This window comes from Diabrotica virgifera, chromosome 2 (assembly GCF_917563875.1).
Source record: "Diabrotica virgifera virgifera chromosome 2, PGI_DIABVI_V3a".
NCBI classification, from domain to species: Eukaryota; Metazoa; Arthropoda; class Insecta; order Coleoptera; family Chrysomelidae; genus Diabrotica; species Diabrotica virgifera.
In genome coordinates, this window is record NC_065444.1 from 65,051,672 (window position 1) to 65,073,582 (window position 21,911).

The 21,911-nt window shown below is 33.8% G+C and overlaps 2 protein-coding genes and 1 non-coding gene across 3 annotated transcripts; 2 read left to right on the plus strand and 1 right to left on the minus strand.

Annotated features, from left to right (window-relative positions):
* Positions 1 to 273: 273 nt before the first annotated feature.
* On the minus strand, positions 274 to 16,654 carry LOC114330090 (DNA polymerase epsilon subunit 4). The gene is made up of 2 exons (XM_028279406.2): positions 16,242 to 16,654; positions 274 to 478 (listed from the first exon to the last, which is right to left on the minus strand). The coding sequence occupies exons 1-2, from the start codon at positions 16,467 to 16,469 to the stop codon at positions 338 to 340; spliced, it is 369 nt and encodes a 122-aa protein (XP_028135207.1). The 5' UTR covers positions 16,470 to 16,654; the 3' UTR covers positions 274 to 337.
* Positions 1,238 to 1,411, plus strand: LOC126880996 (U4 spliceosomal RNA). The gene has a single exon (XR_007696700.1). It is a non-coding gene; the product is annotated as a U4 spliceosomal RNA (small nuclear RNA).
* Positions 16,655 to 16,849: 195 nt separating the features above from the next.
* On the plus strand, positions 16,850 to 17,390 carry LOC114330091 (PHD finger-like domain-containing protein 5A). Its single transcript, XM_028279407.2, has one exon. It carries the CDS (start codon positions 16,966 to 16,968, stop codon positions 17,296 to 17,298), a length of 333 nt encoding a protein of 110 aa, XP_028135208.1. The 5' UTR covers positions 16,850 to 16,965; the 3' UTR covers positions 17,299 to 17,390.
* Positions 17,391 to 21,911: the final 4,521 nt, after the last annotated feature.

Genomic DNA, 21,911 nt, shown 5'->3' on the forward strand with positions numbered 1-21,911 from the left:
CTGTGGCCAATTCTTTACCCAAACACCCTGTATAAGTTGCTTATATGCGTAATGATTGGTTGTTGAAGCATGTCCCATACATGTTCAATAGGATTGAGGTTTGAGGATTGTGCTCGACATGGTGCTCGAACACCCTCGTTGATCAACCAATTTGACACAATACGTGGAAGATGTGAACCATATTATTGCACAGGGAGAAAGTTTCACCAACACCACCTACAAATGGCCGAATAATAGGTTAAAGAATGAACATTCAGAAGAGTAGTCAAAGCATTGAAAATTTTAACATTTATTTATAAAAAATATAACCTAAAAATATTATAAAATAATAATCTAATTATTCTAAAGCTCCATCTAAAAAACATAAACTAGGATTATTTTCAATCACAATGTCAACATCCCTTTTCAATACAGTTTTACGTTTTCCATGACTTAATTGTTTGCTAGCTTCTTCGGCCATAAATTCAATAAACATTTCCTAAAAATAAAACTCTTATAGTACCCCATACATAACTCAATACATACAATAACAGAAAATAATTTTAGAAGAAACGAGGAGGGTGGGACAAAATATACTTTTTACAGGAACAAAGCCTTGAAATATGGGCGTTATAAATTAGAGTGGTTAAAGTTCGATCTTAAAAATATCTGGATATATAGTAGACCAAGAAATATAATTTAGTTGTAATATCCAGTAAAAATTCTGGAATAAAATAACATGAAGGAACCAAACAATTCTCATATACCTACCTACATTCTCCAGTTTCATTCAATATTTGTATATTTACCAACAAGTTCTGTCTGAAAAACTAAAAATAGCAAGGAGCCTGAAGGCATGGTTGTGTATTAACCACTGATATATTCTCTTTACTTCATCTTTACCAGCAACAAGGGCGGATCCAGGGAGGGGGCCATGGGGGCCATGGCCCCATCCGAGAATTTAAAATAATATAAATTTAAATATTTGCAGTTCAAATGTTTTTAATTTCAAACTCATATATATGTACAAAACGGGATAAATATGTTTTCTGGATAGAATTGAACAAAGGCAGTAACGGAAGCTTCAAGAATGACAAAGGATGTTTTATAAATCAAACTGTTGATAATTTTACAAAGGGCCAATTGTTAGAACGACCTTTACAGCCATCAAAATCGTATCAATTTCCATATTCTATACACAACTTACTTACTTAAGCCGTCCTCTTGTACCTTACGGTGTCGAGGTAAGTGGAGAACAAGCTTTGCGCAGTGGCGATATCGTAACCAATGAGGTTTTTCCGAGGTGCGATTATTGCTAGTTGAAAACTTCTATACACAAATAGAATAAAAAAGAAATGAAGCATTACTTGGGTCACTAGCACCAGTGAAAAGGAATGGTTTTACAAATATTGCGTTTTTTTTTCTAATGAAAAATATGGTCACAATAAAGGGATGACAGCCCAAAGCCTTGTCACTAAACCTTTAACATATTTCGCCAAACTCATGAGCAAAGACGGAGCCAACAAACCCATGAAAAAACATTATACCACAAGGTGCGTTCAGGTTGAGCTGGATTTTCTACAAAGTTATCGCAACTCTCAAAAGTCAGTCATTAAGCAGATAGACTCTCAGAGGTCTAAACAGATACAAAAAAATAAAGAAAGACTATGACCAAGAGTAGGGTCTATAGTGTTCGTGTTATAGGTCGACAAAATATCCCTCTAAGAGACCATCGTGATGATGGCCTTCTGCTTCTGGACGAAGATGCTGGACCTAGCAATGAGGGGAATTGTTAAGGTTTAAAATCGCATCAGGAGATAAGACTTTTAAATAACACCTATCCACAGCATCTTTCTGAGCAACATACATTAGTAGCACCAGTCAAAATCAATTAATGTTAAGGTGAAGAAATAATTGAACAAATAATGGATGAGGTTCAAAGTGCAAATTATTACCCTGTCATATTTGACGAAACGACAGACGTATTCCAAGTGGAAAAGTTTTCCCTAAATTTAATATACAACAACAGACATTTGATACAATAACAACATTCGTGAAGACTTTGTCAAGTTCATTGACGCTTATAAGAACCTAAAAATCAAGAAAGAGGGAAGAACAAGGCTTGACAGGAGAAGCATTGGGAAAACGGTATTATTAATCTTGTTGAAAGAACTACACTTGGATAAGAAGAAATGTGTAGGAATCGGTACTACGGCAGGAATGGTGAATTTTAAGGCACTTTCACACACGGTAAAAGTGTATGAGAAGTGCCTTAAAACTCACCATTGTAACCCTAATTTTAAAAAATCCCCCCCCCCCGTACCCACGGCCCCCTCCCCAAAAAAAGTTCATGGCCCCTCCCGAAAATCGGTCCCGGATCCGCCCTTGACCAGCAAGTTCCGTATGAAGAACTAAAAATAGCAAAATACATATCACAGAATGGTAGGTAAATGAAGGTAATGGAGGTAAAAGGTAAATGAAGTGTGCATAAATAAATCCTTAATGAAATATGGATCTAGCATATCATTTCCTAATATTTCACACCAAATCGTTACAAGCACATCCCATGTAGCAGTTTCTGGACAATAACATTTGGCTTATCTAAAACCAAGTGAATGTGACTTTCATTGGAGAAAACTCATGATACACGCATAATTAACGTAAATTTGACACCTTGAAGGGATCATTTCTTTGTTCGTTTGTCTTTTGTCTAGTGAAGTCGTATTTTTGTTGAAATAAAATGGCGGGTTGTAACTACAAGCATAAAGACTCTTGTATACCTACTACTATTTAAAATTCTCATGTGGGACCGTTTCCAAGAAATATAATTTAGTTGTAATATCCAATAAAAATTCTGGAATAAAATAACATGAAGGGACCAAACAATTCTCATATACCTACCTACATTCTCCAGTTTCATTCAATATTTGTATATTTACCAACAAGTTCTGTCTGAAAAACTAAAAATAGCAATGAGCCTGAAGGCATGGTTGTGTATTAACCACTGATATATTCTCTTTACTTCATCTTTACCAGCAAGTTCCGTATGAAGAACTAAAAATAGCAAAATGCATATCACAGAATGGTAGGTAAATGAAGGTAATGGAGGTAAAAGGTAAATGAAGTTTGCATAAATAAATCCTTAATGAAATATGGATCTAGCATATCATTTCCTAATATTTCACACCAAATCGTTACAAGCACATCCCATGTAGCAGTTTCTGGACAATAACATTTGGCTTATCTAAAACCAAGTGAATGTGACTTTCATTGGAGAAAACTCATGATACACGCATAATTAACGTAAATTTGACACCTTGAAGGGATCATTTCTTTGTTCGTTTGTCTTTTGTCTAGTGAAGTCGTATTTTTGTTGAAATAAAATGGCGGGTTGTAACTACAAGCATAAAGACTCTTGTATACCTACTACTATTTAAAATTCTCATGTAACGAAGGTTGGGAGGTGAGGGCAAAAATCTTCAAAAATTGCGTTACGTAATAGTTAAACGCCCATTATAGTGAATTACGTAGGGGGGGAGGCGGGGTCAAAAATCTTCAAAAATCGCATTACGTAATACTTGAACGCTCCCTATATTATAAATATAACATTTTTTTTGCTTTTTTGTGTTTTTTCTTGTTGAAACAAAATACGTCCAAAAAAGACTCAAAAAAAGGAAAAAATTCATGGAAAATCGAAAATTACAACAAAAAGTGTTATACAAATATAAAACTACTTCCAAAATCATATAAAATGAACATAAAGAAGAATAAACGTAAGTACCAACATAAAGACATATTATACATTTCAAATTTGTATACCTTTACATTATTCTTTCAAATATACATTTTGCATTTTCACTACGTAAAAATCAATTATAAATCTGGCAACATTGTCAATGTATGTCAAATTTCAATTATTAGGCAGATGCACGAGAGTTTGTTTGCAATTCGGCTCTCTGTAATTATTTTTGGCTGACATACAAATAAATTATGGCTTTCTGTAATTATTTTTATTCTTTCATGGTTTAACAACATAAATGCTATGACTATACAACTATAACAGAGCTATGACTTTACGACTGGTCGTTCTTTAAAACTTCTTTATTGTTCTTTGGTTAGACCACATTTAGATTATGCATCATGTGTTTGGTCACCTCAATATAATTGTTACATTAATAAAATCGAACAAGTTCAGCGTAAATTCTTACGTTATTATGCTATTATGCTTATAAGATGCATTTCACTGGTCAAAGTTATGAGTCTTTACTGCAAATTATTCGACTTGACTCATTACAGAGTCGTCATCAACATAAAGATCTTTGCTTCTTATATAACTTAATTCATGGTCATAAATTGTGTATCTCACTCTTAAATAAAATTGGTCTACGTATATCTTCAAGAACCACCCGTTCTGTGGCCACCTTCCACAAAGTCATTAACTGTACAAACTATGGTTCAAGTTCCTATCTCTGTAAAACTATTAAATTAGCAAACACATTATTAGGGAGTTTTTGTGCACACAAATACGTAAACGTAACGCATCTTTTTGACATATACGCTTGCGCATTAATGGTTGAACTCCCGTATCGCGATACGTATTACCTAAGGTTACGGGCTGGTACGTTAGGTTCATACGCATCCCTATCGAGCCGAAAGTCACCGAATGCACACGAGGATCTTGCCCGATTACCTACCAAATGAACATTTCATCAGCGTACTACCCGTTTATAAACATTTTAAGGTTATATTGGTTATTGGTTTACTCTATTTGAGTAAAATTATTCTGTGTTTGTAATTGGAAATTGGAACTTCATAATAGATTTAAAATTTTACTGTTTTTAAGTTGTCTATTAATAAAGCAAAATAAACAAATCTTGTATTAATTTAAGAAATACAGTGATCACCACAATTAATAACTAGATAAACAAATGACCTAGTTTCAGTAAAATTTTCAAATAAATATTACCACACTATTTACATTATACCTACTGGAATTCTGATGTAGGTATACAATAATTTACAACTAAAAAGTAGGTATAAACAAAAATAAAAAAATTTTAACCTAAGGAAAAATAATATTTTTATATTTAAATAGAAGCAATTAAAACCATACAATTTCATCATTAATTTATCTTTTTTACATTTGTATATTAATTGTATATTGTGTGAACATTGTTTTATTTTTTTAAATGTCAACGGAATTTAAAAATGACTTTACGATTTGCTTTACGTTACGTTAAGGCAGTTACAAAAACTACCTATTTTAACATTCATCCTCTACGACACGTTAGTTGCTTTACGTATCCGCTGTGAGCTCGTACGTAGAGGGGATATTTACAAATTCTCGAGCGCCAGTAGTGGCAAGTCTGTAAACGTTTACCGGAAATTTGACATAAATGTCAAAGTGATTAATGTGAAATTAAAATTAAAAACATTAATTATAAAAAATATTAGTTGGTCAAAGCTGTCGTATATATTTTTACCTTAAATATACTTACGTTTTAAATACTGAATTTAAGTTTTTTTAATGTTCCGTAATATGTAATTATAATTTAATCTAAAAATCTTAGCGCCATCTACACGATAATTGTGAAAGTATCCGAAGTAAGAAATTCATATTTTATCAATAGAACGTCAAAATGATTAGCAAAATCTTAAAAAAATCGATTACAATTTAATTAATTTTTTGCGTTGTAAATGTTAGCGATAACAATTAAATAATAAATTTAAAAATTACCGGTGAAAGATAATTCCAGTAATCCGCTAGCAGCGCCACCAGCGAAGCTCAGAGCGGAGATGCGTACGTTACGTAGCAACAAAAACTCCCTATTAGGGAGTTTTTGTGCACACAAATACGTAAACGTAACGCATCTTTTTGACATATACGCTTGCGCATTAATGGTTGAACTCCCGTATCGCGATACGTATTACCTAAGGTTACGGGCTGGTACGTTAGGTTCATACGCATCCCTATCGAGCCGAAAGTCACCGAATGCACACGAGAATCTTGCCCGATTACCTACCAAATGAACATTTCATCAGCGTACTATCCGTTTATAAACATTTTAAGGTTATATTGGTTATTGGTTTAGTCTATTTGAGTAAAATTATTCTGTTTGTAATTGGAAATTGGAACTTCATAATAGATTTAAAATTTTATTGTTTTTAAGTTGTCTATTAATAAAGCAAAACAAACAAATCTTGTATTAATTTAAGAAATACAGTGATCACCACAATTAATAACTAGATAAACAAATGACCTAGTTTCAGTAAAATTTTCAAATAAATATTACCACACTATTTACATTATACCTACTGGAATTCTGATGTAGGTATACAATAATTTACAACTAAAAAGTAGGTATAAACAAAAATAAAAAAATTTTAACCTAAGGAAAAATAATATTTTTATATTTAAATAGAAGCAATTAAAACCATACAATTTCATTATTCATTTATCTTTTTTTACATTTGTATATTAATTGTATATTGTGTGAACATTGTTTTATTTTTTTGAATGTCAACGGAATTTAAAAGTGACTTTACGATTTGCTTTACGTTACGTTAAGGCAGTTACAAAAACTACCTATTTTAACATTCATCCTCTACGACACGTTAGTTGCTTTACGTATACGGAGATGCGTACGTTACGTAGCAACAAAAACTCCCTATTATCTCCGCATTTACCATTTAGATCTTATTTTGAATTGTTTTCCTAGTTTGTGTGACATTTTAATTGTATTATGTACTAATGGACTTCAGTCCATCAATAAATAATAAATAAATAAAATATAGATATTTATATTATATATATATAATATCGTTTGGCATTTTTGCCGGGGAGATCCTTTCGGACAGGTTCCGGCACCATTTACATCTTTAACCCTGTTTCAAGTAACTAGTGTTGATGTACACACTAGTAGGCCAGGGTAATAAGACAAAAATATACCCTGTTCATGACACTTCAGCAGCCAGGGTACTGAAGCGTTTTTTCGACAGGTAATACATATAGGAACAAATTATTTCTATTTCCTGCGTAGGATCTAGCGGCCATTTTTATTTATAAACAATTAACTGTCAAAAAATGGCATTTTCTCCTTTTTTTCAAATCAACGGAAAACAGAGAAACTTATGATTTTTTTAGTAAAAATATCTTTGAGAATATGGAAAAAGCTTTAAAATGACGTATTACAAAGTTTGATATACTCATTTATTGTTAATATAATTGCGAAAAAAGGTCGGAATTGCAAAAAAAAAAATATTTTCTCAATAACTGTTATAAAAATTAGTGTACAGCTTTGAAATTTTTGTCAAATGAGGGTTCTTTGGTACCAATATGTGATAAAAATTTCAAAGCGATTCATTCAATTGTTTAAATTTTATTCAAATTGTTTATCCCAGAGAGCATTTTTTTGCAATAACATACGTCAGAAAAAATGACCTTAGAACCACTCCACAGGTGTCAAATGAAAGAGCATGAGCTACATTTTCAACATGGTTTAAAAAAGTGAATAAAAAATGCATTTATTAGTAATAAATAATTATGCAAAAGTATCGTCAATTTTTAAGTGCACAACTACCAAGTAATGTTATCTATATCATAATTGATAAAAAATTGTAATAAATAAGTATAATTTCTTATATAACAAAATAAAAAGTTTATAAGGAAAGATTTACGATACTTTTGCATAATTATTTATTACGAATAAATGCATTTTTTATTCACTTTTTTAAACCAGGTTGAAAATATAGCTCATGCTCTTTCATTTGACACCTGTGGAATGGTTCTAACTTCATTTTCTTCTGACTTATGTTATTGCAAAAAAAATGCTCTCTGGGATAAACAATTTGAATAAAATTTAAACAATTTAATGAATCGCTTTGAAATTTTTATCACATATTAAGCACCAAAGACCCGTGTGGGATGCGGGCCGCCCTAGTAGAATTCACCCACAGTATCTCCTGACTTGATCGTAAAAGGCGACAGGAGCAGCATTCCGCTGTCCTCTTCCTTGAAATCCTGTCGACACCTAACCCTCAACGACCAAACCCCGATACCCACCTCCAACTCACCCCGCGTGAGATTGGAGTCCTTTTGTCCGTGGGTGAATGGCAAGGGCCGTCTGGACGTGGGGGAAGCGGGGCATGTACATGTCGCGCAACCTATCAAACTACGTTCCGAACGTCCAAACCTGACACGCACTCCTATAAGAAACACGCACTCGCACGAAGGAAATGTCGTTGCCACCTCCAGGACCACTACCCCCTGAGGCTTGTCTGGAAGCTACAGTCGGCAGCCCCGGCACCAGACTCGGGTGCGGAAGACCAATAACCTACCCATCTTAAATTTTATATTATTACTGAAACTTTGGTAGAAACAAACCGGACGGATCAAATGTTGACGACTTTGGCATCACCGAAAACACGGACACGATTTGGTTGCTGGAATGTTAAAACTCTGTATGAGATTTCTAAACTGGCTCAAGCAGTAAAAGAATTAAACAGATATAAATTGAGCTTTGTTGGTCTATCGGAAGTAAGATGGTTGGGCAATGGTGAACATCATACCCAAACAGGAGAACTTCTATTATATAGTGGTAAAGAAAATGGAAGTCACGAGAGCGGAGTGGGTCTTCTACTCAGTAAACAAGCCAAAAAAAGCCTCATTTCATGGAAACCCATTAATGACAGAATTAAGCGGAGAACACATCTAAGCGATCACGATCGCGATCGCGTCCACGGTCGCGATGGCGATCTCGGTTTCTGTAGACAGCGAACACATCGGCGCGATAGCGACCTGCGATTTCATTAGTATAAAATTATTCAATAATACAGTTGGATTTATATTATAGTACATACAATGTGCATTTACAAGAAGAAGAAGCATTGCTTGTTGCAGTATTGTTGGATGAAGAAAGGCAATTCAATCAAATTCGAAGGTATGTAACATAATCAATTCCGAAAAAGAAAGAAATTTAATTAAAGGTATAGGGCTTTTCAACGATTCTCATTTGTTTCGAGCTTCTATCATATGTCGTATATTAATATTATACACGGATTATACGTCATATGACAGAAGCTCGAAACAAATGAGAATCGTTGAAAAGTCCTATCCGAGGGCGTTCTATTTTTGTCCATTTAAATATGCAGTTATTTAGGTAGTTTATTTTGCAAAAAAAGAAGAGATGTTTGGGTACATGATATTAACCTGAAGCGGAAGCAACAAGGAGAATTTCATAAATTGTACCCGGAACTTCGCAGAGATGAGAACCGTTTCTATACATATTACAAAATGAATTTTGAAAGTTTTGATGAAATTTTAGATCTGATAAAAAATGACATCACCAAACAACAAACAAATTTTAGGGAATCAGTTGATGCCACAGAACGACTAGCTGTTACTTTAAGGTACTACAAAATTCTGCATGCTTTTTCGTTGCAAATCAATGTTATAGAGTATATAGAGTATCTATCTATCAATCGGTTTTAAAACGTCTTGCGACGTTGTCCGATGCCTAATTTCCATGACACTCTATCATCCCATTGGCCCTCTCTAAGATCTCTTGCGCTCATCGCCTTCGTTACTCCCTCTCTCCAAGATTTCTTGGGTCTTCCTCTCTTTCTGCGGTTTGGTGGTACCCATTGCATAATTATTTTAGGGAGTCTTGAGTTATCCATCCTCTGGACGTGTCCGTACCATATCAGCTGTTTTCTTTCTATGTCTGTTGTTAGAGAGCCGTCAACCCCCATTCGCTGTCGTTCGTATATAGAGTATCAATGATTAATAATATATAGATAGTAAGCATATTTTTTATTTATTCATACAAAATACGTTAAACAAATTATTCGAATATATCAAATCTAGGAGAGAAAATAATTTTTACAAGAAAACTTATATAAAAATAAAGATATTTATATTTTTGTTATTCTGCGAGCAAAATTCTCATACCATTGTATGAAACATCTGAAGCTATATGGAACCGGTTACAACCGATTTATATGCCAGAGCCAACAGAAGAAATATGGGAAAAATCAATCCTAGGCTTCAAAAATGTATGGCAGTTCCCCAATTGTTTAGGAAGCATAGATGGCAAACACGTGACCATCAGATGTCCCCAGAAGAGTGGATCAAATTACTTTTCCTATTTAAAAAAATTTTCCATAGTTCTTATGGCAATTGTTGACCCAGTGACGCAGTAAAATAGTGACGGTGGTATTTTTGAGACATCAGCTATGGGCAGAAAATTTGCAAATGAAACCATGAATATACCACCCAACAGACCATTAGCTGATGAAAATGAAGAGATTCCATGTGTATTAATTTGCGATGAAGCTTTTACACTAAGCCCTTACTTAATGAGGCCATTTCCTTATAGACAGGCACGAAATGACAAGAGCAAAGAGAGATTTAATTATCATCTATGCAGAGCTCGACGCGTAGTGGAAAATGCCTTTGGAATATTGGCACATAAATGGCGTCTATTTTTTAGACCACTAGAAGTTAAAGTTGATTGGACAATTTGCTGCGCACAAGAAACACTGACGAGCAATTTTTGCATTTACAAGAAAACTCTAATATTCCTTTACCAGTAGTTGATAAACTGGCGGTTGACGGAAGAAGAGCAGTAAACGAAGCTTTTGAAATACGTGAAAAATTCGTTACTTATTTTAGTAATTTATAATTCCAAACAAATAAAAAACAGTACTTACCTTTTATATTTAATTCATTTCCAATCTGATCCCAAATTTTATTTTTAATACGCACGTTCTTATAATCTGGGTGGGACATGTCGAACAATATATCATGTTTTTTTACAATTTCAATAAGTTTTTCGATATCCATTTTATTTGAAACGTTGCACCACTGCTGAGTTCTGAACGCTAGCTAACTAATTATATCGCCGCGATCGCCGTCAGAACGCTGCACAAATTCCTTTGATCGCCAACAGGTCGCGACAAGTATGTGCGGATCCACTTGATTGTTTGAGACGAGTCGTATCGCGATCGCGATCGTGAACGCCATCGCGCCGAGATCGCGTTGGTATGTTCTCCGCTTTATGACTGCCAGATTTTATACCAGATACCGTAAGATAACAGTTATTCAGTGCTATGCTCCTACGAACACATCTCTCCACGAAGATAAAGACATTTTCTACGAACAACTAGAACAAACGACCCAACAAGTAAACAAAGGCGATATTTTAATAGTGATGGGCGATATGAACGCTAAAGTTGGAGAAGACAATATTAATTTAGAAACCGTAATGGGCAAACATGGCCTGGGAGTGATGAATGAACATGGAGAACGCTTTACAAATTTTTGCTCCAATCATCGTTTAGTTATTGGTGGAACCATCTTCCCACATAAAAATATTCACAAGGTAACATGGACTGCACCTGGTCATACAAGAGAAAATCAAATAGACCACATCGCCATATCAAAAAGATGGAGATCATCCCTTCTTGATGTACGAAATAAAAGAGGAGCAGACATCGCAAGTGACCACCATCTGTTAATTGGTACCATTAAAATCAAGATGGCAAAAAACAAAACCACAGGAAATACCAACAGACCCACATATAATCTAAACAAATTAAAAACGCTCCCAGGCAAACACATGTTTAGGGAGGAGCTTCAAATAAAAACGAGAGAACGTGAAGTAAATAGCTGGGAAGACTTGGCAAATATTCTGACAGAAATAGCTGAAGACAAACTGGGTAAAAAAGAGAAAGATAGAAAGGAATGGATATCAGATGAAACTTGGAATCTTATCGAGGAAAGACAACAACGAAAAAAAGATATCTTGCAAGCAAGAACTGTAGAAGAAAAAACGAACCGACAACAAGAATATAAAACACTAAATAAAGCAGTTAAAAGAAATGCAAGAAGAGACAAAAGAAGGTGGGCTGAAGAACTGGCAAAACAAGCAGAAACAGCTGCACAACACAACAGGACTAGAGAGCTGTACCAAATTACTAGACGATTAACAAAAAATGGGCCTAACTGTTCGAACATTGTAAGATCCAAGACAGGTGAATTACTTACTACAACGGATGACCAAGTAGAGAGATGGAAAGAGCACTTTCAGGAGATGCTAGGCACGCCCAGGGATAACGCAGATGAAATTGTTGAACGCCCTCAGAATATAGACTTGCATATATCTTGCGAGTCCCCTTCCAGAACGGAGATAATAACAGCTATCAAATCTCTGAGAAATAACAGGTCCCCGGGAATCGATAACATTGCTGCCGAACTACTTAAAACTGACCCGCATCTAACCGCTGAACTTTTGCTCCCCATAGTCCGAGAGGTGTGGGAAACAAACCGCATTCCAGCGGGCTGGAAAAAAGGTAACATTATTAAGCTTCCAAAAAAGGGCAACCTCACACTGTGCAAAAATTGGAGAGGAATAACCTTGCTTACCTTCATAAATAAAATTTTTACGACCATCGTACATAAAAGATTAACAAACAAGGTTGAATTTCGAGCAAATCAAGCAGGTTTTAGGCCAGAATCTTCCTGCATAGATCACATTAATACTGTGAGGGTAATAATGGAACAATCGGTTGAATGGAACACACCTCTATACATGGTTTTTGTTGATTTCGAACGTGCCTTTGACAGCCTATCGCATGCTGCTATATGGAAAATTTTAGAGCTAAGAAACATTCCACATAAAATAATTTCGATTATAAAGTCGCTGTACACTGAGGTGACGTGCAGCGTGAGACACAATGGGATCAACAGTGACGAATTTGACGTACTTACTGGAGTCAGACAGGGATGTGTGCTTTCCCCGTTTCTGTTTAACATAGCTCTAGACTATGTTCTCTCCAAATTAGACTTCGACACAAAAGGGATACGATGGACGTTAACCACACGCCTAAGTGATCTGGAATACGCCGACGATATCTGCCTGTTAGGACAAAGGTTCCAGGATGTGGCCGACCAATTGGAAACACTATCCACTGAGGCCAATAAAATAGGTTTAAAAATCAATATTAGTAAAACCAAATCCATGAGAATAAACGCAAGGAACAACACGCTATTTAATATTGACAACATGCAGATTGAAAATGTGGAAAACTTCACGTACCTTGGAAGTGTCATAACAGAAAGCGGAGGTACAGAAAACGATATTCGTATGAGGATACGAAAAGCTCAACAAGCATTCAGCATGCTTAACCCTGTTTGGAGGTCTGGGGAATATACTACAAGGACAAAGATCCGAGTATTCCAGTCAAATGTTATGTCTGTTCTACCCTATGGATGTGAAACCTGGAAAGTGACAAAATCCCTTACAGACAAATTGCAGGTCTTTGTTAACAAATGTCTACGAAGAATTGTGCGTATTTTCTGGCCAAACACCATCAGAAACGAAGATCTGCTACACCTGACCCAACAAAATAGGGTAGAAAATGAAATAAAATCCAGAAAGTGGGGGTGGAGGTCACACACTCCGAAAAGATAGTTCCAGTATTGCAAAAACTGCCCTAAAGTGGAATCCCCAAGGAAAAAGAAAAAGAGGTCGCCCAGCACAAACTTGGAGAAGATCCATCATGGACGAGATAAGAAGTGAAGGAAAGTCTTGGAATGAGGTGAAGGCCCTAGCGCAAAATAGAACCCGATGGCGCGTTTTCACTGAAGCTCTATGCTCCACTTAGGAGTTCAAGAACATTATATATATAAGCACCAAAAAACCCTCATTTGACAAAAATTTGAAAAATTTCAAAGCTGTTCACTAATTTTTACAACAGTTATCGCAAAAATATTTTTTTTGCAATTCCGACTTTTTTCCCAATTATGTATATTAACATAGCCACCTTTACTTTACAAGCCATGAAGAGAAAAAGGCAACGTCGCAATTGATGACGTCCGTAGTCCGACTATCGGACTACCGCTTTCGAAACTATGATTTTAAAGTACAAATTCTGGTAAAATTTATAGTATTTTTTGAGTCGAATAAGAAAATATTATTAATTAGAAGTTTGTACAAAATAATATTAAAAGTAATTCCTTGTAAGTAACGTTTATTATACAAAAAAAAAGCAATAACAAGAATACAAACGGGATTCATTTTTTTCGAATCCTAAGAAAACTAATAAGTATTTTTGAAAAATTTAAACGCAAAATGAAAGATTACGTTAGGACAGAGGGCCGAAAGTCCCTGAAAACTTCTATGTTTATTTTAATAAGTTACAGGGGTGAAAAATTAAGAAAATTTAATGTGATTTTTAGTTTCAAATATGTCATTAAAAAAACATTTTATTCATTCTAAGGGACGACTTTCTGCCCTCGGCAATAAAGTAATCTTTCCTTCTGCGTTTAAATTTTTCAAAAATACTTATTAGTTTTCTCAGGATTTGAAAAAAATGATTACATTTAAAATACAGGTGTCAAAATTTTACATTTTGTTCCTTTCCACTTAAAGTTTGTCGCACTTATTTAGAAACACCCTGAATTGATAAAGAACAAATCTAGTTGTTAAACATAAGCGAATTAATCAAAAAAACAGAATGTTAAGAAAACCGGAGTCTATAGTTGGGTTTTAATTTCAGTATTTTATAAATGCCCGGTACACCATAAAAATTTAACTGGTTGGCAACAATATTATTACAGCGGTATTGTAAAAGAATTAGGCTATAACATATTAAAAAATCACTTAAATGTGCCAACAGATTTAGGAAATATAAGACATTAAAAATGACAAAATTTTTAAGTGGACGGATTTCTATATGCACGCAAGTTTATATAAAAATATATTATATTGAACTAAAATCATCTTAATAACATACCTTTAAATGTTCTTTATAATTTGGAGCACGAAATATTGTAAAATATTTCAGTTTCTCTGTAAATACAGTGAAAATTATTTAAAAACAAATGAGAACTGTCAGAATTAATCGGTCTACCAATAGATGTTGCCAAATTTCAACTTCATGGCTTGTTAAGTAAAGGTGGCTATGATATTAACAATAAATGAGTATATCAAACTTTGTAATACGTCATTTTAAAGCTTTTTCCATAATCTCAAAGATATTTGTACTAAAAAAACCGTAAGTTTCCCTGTTTTTCATTGATTTGATTTTGAACATTATCCCTGTTCTCATATCATTATTGGCGGTGGTACACAAAACACAGAAAAAATTAAAATAGTATCACTTATTAAGTATTGATAATACAATTTAAAAATATAGGTGGTACCAAAAATAATAAAAATACCTATAGGTGGTACATCACTCAAAAAGGTTGAGAATGGCTGCATAAAGAAATCTACTGGTGCTAGTGGCGTAATGAGGGGATGTTTTGGGGGTTATAACCCATTCCCATTTGGATTACTTTGAGCTTAAACTGTAGTTATAACCTCCCCCACCCTTAGGATCATCCTGGTTGTGCCATTTACTGGTACACAGTAAGTTGACTGCAGAGGTTCAAAAAATTAATAATTTTGTGTCCATGGATATTTTCTACTATAATGTGTTATATATCGTTGGAAAGAGAAGATTTGAGAGAATAATTCAATCATAATCCAAAAAAACTTAAAAAATTAAATTTTAGGACTTTAACTTGTTCGGTACCCCTCAGGCACTAGTATTATCACAATAGTTTCATAGAGGGTACCAGTAGTTACTATGTTTCTATATAAACGATTTAAGTATGTGGTACAAGCCAAGTGGCGCTTGTTCTAGATGGGCACCGAAAGTGTTAAAGAAATCACTGTTGAGTTGGAAGTAGGTATTATCTGTTCATAGTGTTAGTAGCGTGATAGCTGATACCAACGAATATATACATTTAGTTTGGTTTTGGTTGTCAATACATTATCCCTCTCCCTCTCTAGTTCAGCTGGAAGTGGAAAACGAAACGTGGTTTTTCAGGTAAAATATGTAATTGTCATTATAACCTAACTGTGGCTAATCACATATCTGGGATTTGGTTCACTAAGGGAGAATGTCACATTTTTGGCTAATTTTACTTTTTCGGGTTCGTACCTTGAAAATGAGCTCTATTCAAAGAACCATACCCGGATGTCCAAATTTCAATGGTTACAAATACTGTAGAGCTCAACCATTACAATTATAGAGTTTTGTCAAAGTCATACTTCGTGTACATAAGGCATACATCTTATGGTTGTTGGGCTCTCCTGTAAAATTCTAGTTTTGTGACATCCGCCCTTAGTGAACCAGCCCCAGATATAAACATACCATTTTACTTCAATCATGCCAAAAGGCATACGTTTTAGAACCCTATGTACATTACTTACTGTGGCCTTTGTAATTAGAAATAATGAGTCTTGAGATATAATTGTACAATCAGGATCTAACTTCATCATATTTTTTATTCTAGCTAATGGCAAACGTAGAATTCGATTTCTTTGACCAGATTTTTTTAAGTCGGCATCCTCTTTATTTTCATCTTCAGTACCATGTTCTTCAACTTCAACGTTCAATTCATCTGGCTTCGAATTTGGCTCATTATCTTCGGCGTCCATGATTTTCTTACTAAATTATTATTAAAATTCAGCAAAATAAGAATAAAAGCAAATGTTAAAATCCTTAAAATCTATTTACTTTTCCGCCAAAATTATTTATAATTGATTGACGTTTTAATATCTACTTCTTTTCAGGGAAAGGTTGTATTGACAAGTAGCCGAGTAGGTACAGGAGAATCCGGTTATTTTCTTCATCTTGTTGGACCACTAATTAGACCATTATTTTAACAACCTAGCAAGTAATAGTATCAATAATAAATTTATTTTATTAGTTTCCAAAATTGTATTTGTAATTAAAACGTAACTTCGATATTCGAAATTTATGAGCCTCTTAAACATAGATCAACGAAAAAGAAGAGCAAGGAGAAGAATAATCAGTCAACTGTCATTTCCATAACCTATAACCTATGTTTTGGATAAATGACAAACAAACTGTTAAAAAGTTTAATTGTAATCATCTTTTAAAATTGTAGTGTGTGTATGCTAAAACTATAAAATGGCCAAGCATCATCCAGATTTAATTTTCTGTCGAAAACAGCCAGGAGTAGCCATCGGAAGACTTTGTGAAAAAGACGATGGTAAATGTGTTATATGTGATTCCTATGTTAGACCCTGCACCCTAGTAAGAATTTGTGATGAATGCAACTATGGTTCATATCAAGGACGATGCGTAATCTGTGGAGGACCAGGAGTGTCTGATGCCTATTATTGCAGAGAATGCACAATGCAGGAAAAGGATCGAGATGGTTGCCCCAAAATCGTCAACTTAGGTAGTTCAAAGACTGATCTGTTCTACGAGAGGAAGAAGTATGGTTTTAAGAAGCGTTAAATATGTTTTAATTGATATACTTAAATAATTAATGATTAAATAGCTGTACATAATTAGGGGTGTCACTGATTAATACATTTATTATCTCAAAATGTATTTTATTTGTATGACAATGACTATGTTTATTAATTTTCTAAAATAAAATTTAACTTACTTTTGAGAAGAATAAATAAAAAATAATTTCTTCTATTCCATAATCTAAAATTTTTACCTCTTTAAATAAAGGTTAAAAAAGAATTAAAATGGTATTCAACCTAATCACTTAGTTTTTTTTTATATTAGTGTTGCACTGTTTGTATCATTATACAGTAAGTGCCTGTCGGCGACAAATTAGCAGCAAAATGCATGAGCACAATGATATAAATAATATCGTTAATAGATAAATATACAAGGTATATTTACCTAGTATAATTTAATAATTAGTTATTAATATTAATTAAAAGTAAATATACTTTGTATATTTATCTATTAACAGTATTATTTATATTAAGAGGTTAGAAATTATCGACGACAATTTGTCCACTGTACCAGCGAATGCAACTAATGATGAGAGCGCTAATAACCGGCAAAATAACACAAAAGATGGAAAACATATTAAGTTGTGATATAAAAAGAAATGAAACTAGTGGAGGTGGGAGATTTAGCGATAAAAACCTATACACTTGCATTATATTTATTGTTTCCCACCTTTAGGCATATCAGAGGAGTGTCAACTAAAACTGTCACTGTGACAGTGGCAGTTGCCAAACTCGTCCGATATGTCCAAAGGCGGGTTGACATTACTATAGGGCTTTTCATCGACTGTCATTTGTTTCGAGCTTCTGTCATGTGTCACATAATATTGATATATCTACGCCATACGTCTTTGGTTTGTATCATTTGGTATATACCAATAACGTATGACGTAGATATATTAATATTATGTGACACATGACAGAAGCTCGAAACAAATGACTGTGAATGAAAAGCCCTATTGTTTGTTTTTTAACCAATAGGAGTGATTCAAATTTACCGCGCTGTAATGCTTGTTTCTAATTGGTCCAACCACAGGCAAGTTTACTCCACTATTATTAAATTTTGACACTAATGACATTTATGAAATTTTGGCACTTCTGTCATTTTACAGGTTAATTAAGTATATCAGCGATTTTTTGTGTTTTCTGGATTATTCCTTTAATTTTTAGATTTTTAGTCTACTTTTATATAAAAACAATTGTTTTTAGCGATGTGTTAGTATAATATAATATGTATGGATTATCATCGAAAGCTGATATGATCAACGAAAAAAGAAGATGAATTTGGTGACGTTTCTAGTAACTTTCTTGGGTGTGAATCTGTCTTTTTAGTTTACTCCTCTTGGTAAAAAAATCAACTATAGTGAATAACGAACGTGGCTCACTCTTACATATTTTGCCCGTGCTATTGTTAGATACTTTATTATCTATTTTCAAACTCGAGCAGTACATTTGTATTTATGCAATGCCTAGATACAAATGTACTGCTCGAGTTTGAAAATAGATAATAAAATATCTAACAATAGCACGGGCAAAATACGTAAGCGTGAGCCACGTTCGTTGTTCACTAGTAATGTCAACCCGCCTTTAAGGTGGGAAACAATAAGTAGAATGTAAATGTATAGGTTTTTATCGCTAAATCTCCCACCTCCACTAGTTTCATTTCTTTTTATCTCACAACTTAATGTGTACTCCATCTTTTGCGTTATTCTGGCGGTTCTTAGCACGCTCATCACTGTATACAAAACTCCATACCGTGATTAGTGTCCTAAGAACCAGCAAAATAACGCAAAAGATGGAAAACGTAATATGTTGTGAAATAAAGAGATGAAACTACAGAGGTTGGAAATTATCAATAGAAACCTATAATTTTACATTATATTGATAGTTTCCCACCTTTAGACGTATCTGAGGAGTTTTTCAACTACCACTGTCACAGAATTTTATAAAATCTCCTGTGAATTCATCCTAATTCTCTGATACATCTAAAGATGGGAAACTATCAATATAATTCATTCATAATTTTATGGCTAAAAAATTTTTTCTAGTCAAAAATCCATCATTTTCAAATGCATTTCCATTGCAATTGCAGCCAAATACAATATCAGATGGTGTATATTAACTAATGTTCTATAGCAGTGATTCCCAATCTTTTATGTCGGCGACCCACCTTCTGATGTTTTTTCATCGACCCATGATGATATAATATACGTTATTCAGCTACTTTAAGAGACACGCCGCGACCCACCTGAAATCTGCCCGGGACCCACTAGTGGGTCGCGACCCACCGGTTGGGAAACGCTGTTCTATAGGATTAACCAAACAACTTGGTAAATATACCTAGTTTCTTTTATTTCACAGTCTCGAGAGCAACTTACAGACCTGGATCCTGCATACCAAAAAAAAGTTGATAAATAGCAAGCTGAAAATTTGTTAATAGCGTAACCCTTAAACGCAAAACCTTATGTAGGTTCCATGTATACCCAAGGGTGGGTAAAAAATGTCCACCTCGAAAATGGCTAATATATTTACCGAGAGTTGTTAGAAATAGATTAAACTTAAGAATCGAATGCTTAGTAAGCACAGCATCTTCTAAAATATTAAATTAAACGATGTACAAACCTTACAACAAAATTACGGTGTACATCAAAATTGAAATACCAGTAAAATCAAGTACAGTAAAGCGTCGATTATCCGAACGTCGATCAACTGAACGACCGGTTATCCGAACTCCCGCGCCCCGCACTCGAGTACTGAACAAGCGTTAGTAATTAACGCTTAAAATATCTTCAATTGTGTATCCAAAAATATGTTGTTGCAAAGACTGCACTTTTTTATTTAATTGCTATTTGTCATTATCAAGGTATAACAAATATACAGTTATATAAATATGGTTTTTATTCACTTGTGGATAAATATGTATGACAATCTCAATATAGTTCGATTATCCGAACAAATCGGTTTTCCGAACACCCATGTCCCCCAATTAGTTCGGATAATCGACGCTCTGCTGTAATTCAGATTTGTCGATTTTCTTCACATTCTCCCTTTCAGCCTCCTTACGGATAATTATGTCGATTTTGTAATTATACCTTCATTATTATGTGGATTATGTTCCTGTCAACGAGAATTTATATAGAAATCTGTAGTAACAAGTTTTGCCAAGGGTGGACATTTTGTGCCCACCAATATTTAACTCAAGATAGGTACTACTTTTATTTTCAAAAATATCGGTAGGACCAAATGAACATTCGATAAAGGACTGTCTTTTTAGCAATAAATAATTTTTGAAAAACTTTGGAACACATAGGAATATGCATTAGGTGGACATTTTTTATCCACCCTTGGGAATTTAAAGGTTAAAGGTGTCTAGTCGGACAAACTTTGATGTATGGGAACACTGGAACAGGGGAAGTTTTAATTGTGGAACGTGTCATCCTTACAAGTTTATTATTGTGAAAGCAGCAGGTTGTTTTTAAGTTAATTCAATAGCAAACTTTATATAATATATGAAAAAATGTTTGTCTGATAAAAATATGTTTGGCATTTTATACATGTCAAATGACAGGAATTATATGAGTTTAACCTTTAACTACCCGCGCATACTACACGCGTGGTGTACTTTATACGCCACAAGAAAATACACTTAAAAAAGCGGATTTGTTTATTTTTTTTTTGAAAAAATACACTTAGTTGTTTGTTATAAACCTTATTCGGCATCAGTGAATACTTGGAGCTCCTTCTCAGTAAACCAATTGGGATTTATAACTGGAAACATGGAATAACTGGATTCCATGATAAATAAAATTACTATTAAAAAATTTTTTGAAATGTGATTTTTTACAGGAGAAAAAGTATTGTTTATACAGAAAAATATAATTTGTGCCATAATGACTAAAAAACAATTAAAATATGTACTTATATTACTACTTATATTAATATAATCGTGGTGTATATATTGTCCACCATCGGAAACAACAAATAATAAACTGTAAATTATGATCTTCCCAGAAAGCCGATTATAACGAAACTAAAACCAAATTGTAAAGCACATTCCAGTGATAGGTTAGAGAGATAAACAAGGTCAAAAATTAAATTTTTAAATATGTTTGCAGTAGAATTCTTATATCTGGCGTACAAAATACGCCAGCGCGTGTAGTTAAAGGTTAATGAAAGGGTGACAAATAAATTGGAAGTTCTGTCTGACAAAATACATAGGATGTTTTCGTATTCTGACATTCGAAACCTGTAACCTGTTCCACAATTAAAACTTCCAGTGTTCCCGTACATCAAAATTTGTCCGACTAGACACCATTAACCTATTAACAAATTTTCAGCTTGCTATTAATAAACTTTTTTTGGTACCCGGGATCCAGGCCTATAACTACCTTGGAGTAGTACCGAAATCATAACAATAAGATCTAGTAAAAATACCAGCAGATAGATTTTATATTATATTACTTAAGTTAAAGAGAAATAAAACATATATTTACTTAGTAAAGCAATATTATAATTAGTAATAAGTAAAGTAACTATAATTATTATAAACTAACAAACATTTTAAAGTTTTGATGAAACAACAAATTTAAAAAAAATCCT

Coding starts and splice junctions, on each gene's coding strand:
- LOC114330090 (XM_028279406.2), bottom strand. CDS start 16,469: ATGGACGCCGAAGATAATGAGCCAAATTCGAAGCCAGATGAATTGAAC. Junction 479..16,241: donor TTCTAATTACAAAGGCCACA/GTAAGTAATGTA, acceptor TTTTATTTTTAG/GAAATGTTTATTGAATTTAT.
- LOC114330091 (XM_028279407.2), top strand. CDS start 16,966: ATGGCCAAGCATCATCCAGATTTAATTTTCTGTCGAAAACAGCCAGGA.